Consider the following 5,000-nt stretch of genomic DNA (forward strand, 5'->3'; position numbering starts at 1 on the left):
CTTGTTCTTGTTCTTCTTGTTCTTCTTGTTCTTCTTGTTCTTGTTCTTGTTCATCTTCTTGTTTTTCTTGTTCTTATTGTTCTTGTTCTTGTTCTTCTTCTTCTTCTTCTTCTTCTTCTTCTTCTTCTTGTTCTTGTTCTCCTTCTTGTTCTTCTTCTTGTTCTTCTTGTTCTTCTTGTTCTTGTTCTTCTTCTTGTTCTTCTTGTTCTTCTTGTTCTTGTTCTTGTTCTCCTTCTCCTTCTTCTTCTTCTCTTTTTAAAGCTCTCCGTGTTGCTACCTGTCCTCTTACCTTTTCTTCTTCTGTGGTAGTGCAAGACTCTGTCGGAGGTGTGTGAGCACATCGTGTGTGTGTCGTCCGACCCGCTGGTTTCTCAGTCGGCGCACCTGGAGCTGGTTCACCTGACCAGCATCAAGCCCTCTGAAGGCCTGGTAATGACTGTGTGTGTGTGTGTGTGTGTGTGTGCATGTTGGTCATTTCTGTCTCACTCTGGCGTGATGTTGTGTGTTTATTGATCTTAAATAAACTGTAAAATAAAAGTGAGGTGTGATTCCTGAGCGTTTTCATACATCCCATCATATTGACGTCAGATGGCAGAAATCCCCCAAAAATCCTGCAACATTTCCTCCTGTAAACACAAACACACCAAACACACACACACACGTCACACACACACACGTGGTCTGACGACCTCAGACTCGTAACGCCGTCAGGTGTGTTAAGCTCCGCCTCTAACACACCTGACATCAAACCTTTCGTGTCCCTCAACTGGAGAACATGAAGGGAGAACCTTCTCACTCATAACTGTCGCTGGCGTCACTTTGAACCAGCACGTTGCATCAGCTGCGGCTAATTTATGCTAATTCATGCTAATTGAGCGCCACTAAAAACTGAAGCGTTTCCGGAGCTTCGTATCTGAGACGTGGCCTCAAAGGACCTTTCCTCTGTCCCTCAGGGGATGTACATCAAGTCGACCTACGACGGCCTCCACGTGATCACGGGGACCACAGAGGGGGTGAGAGGACGTCACTGGATCCATAACCGCGGATCAGATTTCACAGCGATCGATGAGATCGGATCGATTGATCGTCGTGTGTGTTCTTTTTCTTCTTCTCTTCTCTCGTCTCTGCAGTCGCCGGCGGACCGCTGCAAGAAGATCCACGCGGGAGACGAGGTCATACAGGTCAACCACCAGACTGTGGTGGGTCTATCATCGTGTGTGTGTGTGTGTGTTAAATGTATGTGTGTGTGTTCACGTGTTCACTCATAGATGTGATATCTTAGGACTCGACCGCCGGTTTATCCACAAATATATCTGAAGAAATCGTGAAAAAAATAAACTACATTTTGTATATTTCGATAATAAATGACATTTTTGTTTAATGTGAAGGGGGGAGGGGGGGGGGGGGTCGCTCACACTGATGAAACATATTAGTCACAGTTTTAGTGTTTTTCAGCTAATTGTTTCTTTTTTTTTGTGCGCCCACAACTTCCAAAAAAGGAAGCGTGAATATTGAACTTGAATTAGTTTTGGTGGGCCATCATGAGACCTGTCAATCAAAGTCAGAGCCCGGTAGCGTGTGTGTGTGTCCGTGTGTGTGCGTGTGCGTGCGTGCATGTGTGTGTGTGTGCGTTTGTGTGTCCGTCTGTGTGCGTGCGTGCGTGTGTGTGTGTGTGTGTGCGTTTGTGTGTCCGTGTGTGTGTGTCCGTCTGCGTGCGTGCGTGCGTGTGTGTGTGTGTGTGTGCGTTTGTGTGTGTGTGCAGATTGAGCCGTCCAATTAGCGTCCAATCAGATCCTTCTACCTCCTCTTGAATTATGATCAGATCTGAGGTCAGTCCTCATGTCTTCATTTAGAAAATAAACTTCTCTCCACGCGGCGCCGAAGGTCCCGAGAGGAAGAACTTCGGCGCGGTTCGGAAGACGTAAACATGATGGGATGCATTTTGTTTTTCATATTGAGGGCAGGTTACATCACATGAAACGCTCTATAGATAGACTCACCACCTCCACAAGAGCCAATCACGACGTGGAGAGGGCATGAATGTAACGCTCTGTCCCGCCCCCTCTCCTCCTGTCCTCAGGTGGGCTGGCAGCTACGTAACCTGGTGGGCTCGCTGAGGGCCGACAAAGGCGTGGTGTCCCTGACCCTGAAGAAGCGTCCGCAGAGCACGCTAAGCTCCGCCCCCGCTCTGCTGAAGAACATGCGCTGGAAGCCCCTCGCTCTGCAGGTGGGACCGGGCGCTACCTTTTTAATAGGCTTTGTTAAACCCACGCAACGCCCCCGTGGGACCGCACATGGGTCAGGGTACTGTGGCTCAACATCGGTTTGTTTTGTTTTGCCAACTGAACCACATTTGATTTGTTGATTTGTTGCTACGTTTCTTTCAAAACGTATTTGTCGTCGCAGGAATAATGGAAATATATATTGCTTAAAACCACGAGCATGTTGCATGTGTCTTACTGGTCTGCCAGACGGCCCTGATATTACAGTTATTATGACTAACTAGTGCGGGCGGGGGGCCTTTTTTTTGGGCACCCACTTTCTCAGGGGGCGTGTCCATTAAAGGCTGGCTTGTCGACTGGCTTCAACCAGTCCACAGAGCCCTGAAGCCCCGCCCCCTTGATTTCTTGCTTTGTAGCTGGATGTCAATCACGGTCAAAACGACAAAGAGTGGGATCAAAGTTTTAGCGAGTCATTTATCCATTCAAGGCATTAAACAAAACAAAAACAGTGACAAAAAGGAAGGATTCATTTGTCCTCACCGCATCCCGTTTGGATTCCTGCAGCCAACCAGAAGCCCGGGCAGCAGTTCGGCCACGCCCTCGGGCACGCCCACCAAGAGCTCCGCCATCCAGGACCTCTACATCCCCCCTCCGCCCGCCGAGCCGTACACACCCAGGTACCGTGTGTGTGTGTGTGTGTGTGTTTGTGTGTGAGTTTTTCCCAGAGAGAGTAAAAAAAAAAATCTGCCTCTGCTGTTGCCATAGAGACGAGACGGGAACCCTGCCGGGAGATGAGGGCGGCGGGCGTAGTCACGGCGGCGTCGGCGTTGGCGTCGGCGTCGCCAAGCGCTCCGAGTCGCCGAACTCCTTCCTGGATCAAGAGTCTCACCGGCGAGAAGAGGAGGAGCCTGTGTACTGCACCACGCCCACTTATGGTACGTACGGTCTAAATACATCCTGGTAAATTAAGGTTTTGAATAAAACAAGCACATTTATACAGAGATCTCTCTTTCATTAATCGTATTATAATCGTTTAAGAAAGTTGAGTTTAGAAAAATCACTTTCAAGTATTTAAAGTTGAGTAATTGCGTGTCCTCGTAGGCAGGCTGAGGCCCATCTCCATGCCCGTGGAGTGCAGCTGGGTGGGCGACTACGAAGAGCCAGCCAAGCTGAACAGAGAGAGCCGCAGAGGTGCGTGTGTGTGTGCGTGTGTGTGTGTGTGTGTGTGTGTGTGTGTCTGTGTGCGTGTGTGTGTGTGTGTGTGTCTGTGTGCGTGTGTGTGTGTGTGTGTCTGTGTGTGTGTGTGTGTGATTGTGTGTGCGTGCGTGTGTGTGTGTGTGTCTGTGTGCGTGTGCGTGTGTGTGTGTGTGTGCGTGTGTGTGTGTGTGTGTGTGTGTGTGTGCGTGTGCGTGTGTGTGTGTTTGTGCACGCCTCCCAAAGAGCCTGATAGATCAGTTAAATGTTCCCGTCTCTCTGGATTACGGAGACATCAGTGTGCGTGCGTGTGCGTGTGTGTGTGTGTGTGTGCGTGTGTGTGTGTGTGTGTGTGTGTGTGTCTGTGTGTGTGTGTGTGTGTGTGTGTGTGCGTGTGTGTGTGTGTGTGTGTGTGTCTGTGTGTGTGTGTGTGTGTGTGTGCGTGTGCGTGTGTGTGTGTTTGTGCACGCCTCCCAAAGAGCCCGATAGATCAGTTAAATGTTCCCGTCTCTCTGGATTACGGAGACATCAGTGTGTGTGTGTGCGTGCGTGTGTGTGTGCGTGTGCGTGTGCGTGTGCGTGTGTGTGTGTTTGTGCACGCCTCCCAAAGAGCCCGATAGATCAGTTAAATGTTCCGGTCTCTCTGGATTACGGAGACATCAGTGTGTGTGCGTGTGTAGGTGTGTGTGTAGGTGTGTGTGTGTGCGCGTGTAGGTGTGTCTGTGTGTGTGCGTGCGTGTGCGTGTGTGTGTGTGTGTGCACGCCTCCCAAAGAGCCCGATAGATCAGTTAAATGTTCCCGTCTCTCTGGATTACGGAGACATCAGTGTGTGTGCGTGTGTAGGTGTGTGTGTGTGTGCGCGTGTGTGTGCGTGTGTGTGTGTGTGTAGGTGTGTGTGTAGGTGTGTGTGTGTGTGTGCGCGTGTGTGTGTGTGTGTAGGTATGTGTGTGTGTGTGTGTGTGTTTGTGTGGAGATCAATGCATCTTCCATCCCTTTTTCCTCTAATTCTTCCTGTGATGAGCATCACACGGAAAATAAGACGATATGAGAAGGTAAAGAAGGAGGTAAAGAAGGAGGTAAAGAAGGAGGTAAAGGGCAGAGGAAACGAAAGGCGGCTGTGGAAGGGAGGAGGAATGAAAAGAGAGACGTGAGGAGGCGTAAAAAGAGAAAGACTATTCTCCCTGACCTCCACCTGAATCGCTCGCGCAGTTGCCACGGCGACGCTGACAGCAGCTCCTCTCGGAGTCTCTCTTTTTCCTCTGGCCCGCTGCCTAGCAACCAGGGGAGGACAGGGTGGGAACCTGTGAGGAGAGAGCGAGAGAGAGAGAGGGAGGTAGAGAGAGGTAGAGAGTTTCTTCCCCCCGGTAGGAGAGCTGCAGAGGAAGTTGGACAATAAAAAAAAATTAAAAAAAGATGTGAGAGACGTACTGACGGTGAACCAGAATGCACAGATGTACTCTCACGTGCACGGACACGCTCTTCTCTCGGTTTATGTTTATTAACCCCGAAAGAGAGCCGATGGTACCAACTGCAGACATTATAAGGGTTCTGCATTGGCATCCATCGGCTTCTCTAAAGGCCTGG

The 5,000-nt window shown here is 50.0% G+C and overlaps 1 protein-coding gene across 1 annotated transcript in view; it reads left to right on the plus strand.

The window, feature by feature from the left end:
• Nucleotides 1-5,000, plus strand: part of cnksr2a (connector enhancer of kinase suppressor of Ras 2a) — a 32,110-nt gene that overhangs the window by 14,536 nt on the left and 12,574 nt on the right. Inside the window, exons 6-12 of the mRNA XM_034560249.1 lie at nt 310-429; nt 954-1,013; nt 1,131-1,199; nt 2,081-2,227; nt 2,787-2,899; nt 2,988-3,157; nt 3,324-3,413. Of these exons, the coding sequence (XP_034416140.1) occupies nt 310-429; nt 954-1,013; nt 1,131-1,199; nt 2,081-2,227; nt 2,787-2,899; nt 2,988-3,157; nt 3,324-3,413 (769 nt within the window). The remainder of the gene's footprint in view (nt 1-309; nt 430-953; nt 1,014-1,130; nt 1,200-2,080; nt 2,228-2,786; nt 2,900-2,987; nt 3,158-3,323; nt 3,414-5,000) is intronic.

This window comes from Cyclopterus lumpus, chromosome 20 (genome assembly GCF_009769545.1).
Source record: "Cyclopterus lumpus isolate fCycLum1 chromosome 20, fCycLum1.pri, whole genome shotgun sequence".
NCBI lineage: Eukaryota > Metazoa > Chordata > Actinopteri > Perciformes > Cyclopteridae > Cyclopterus > Cyclopterus lumpus.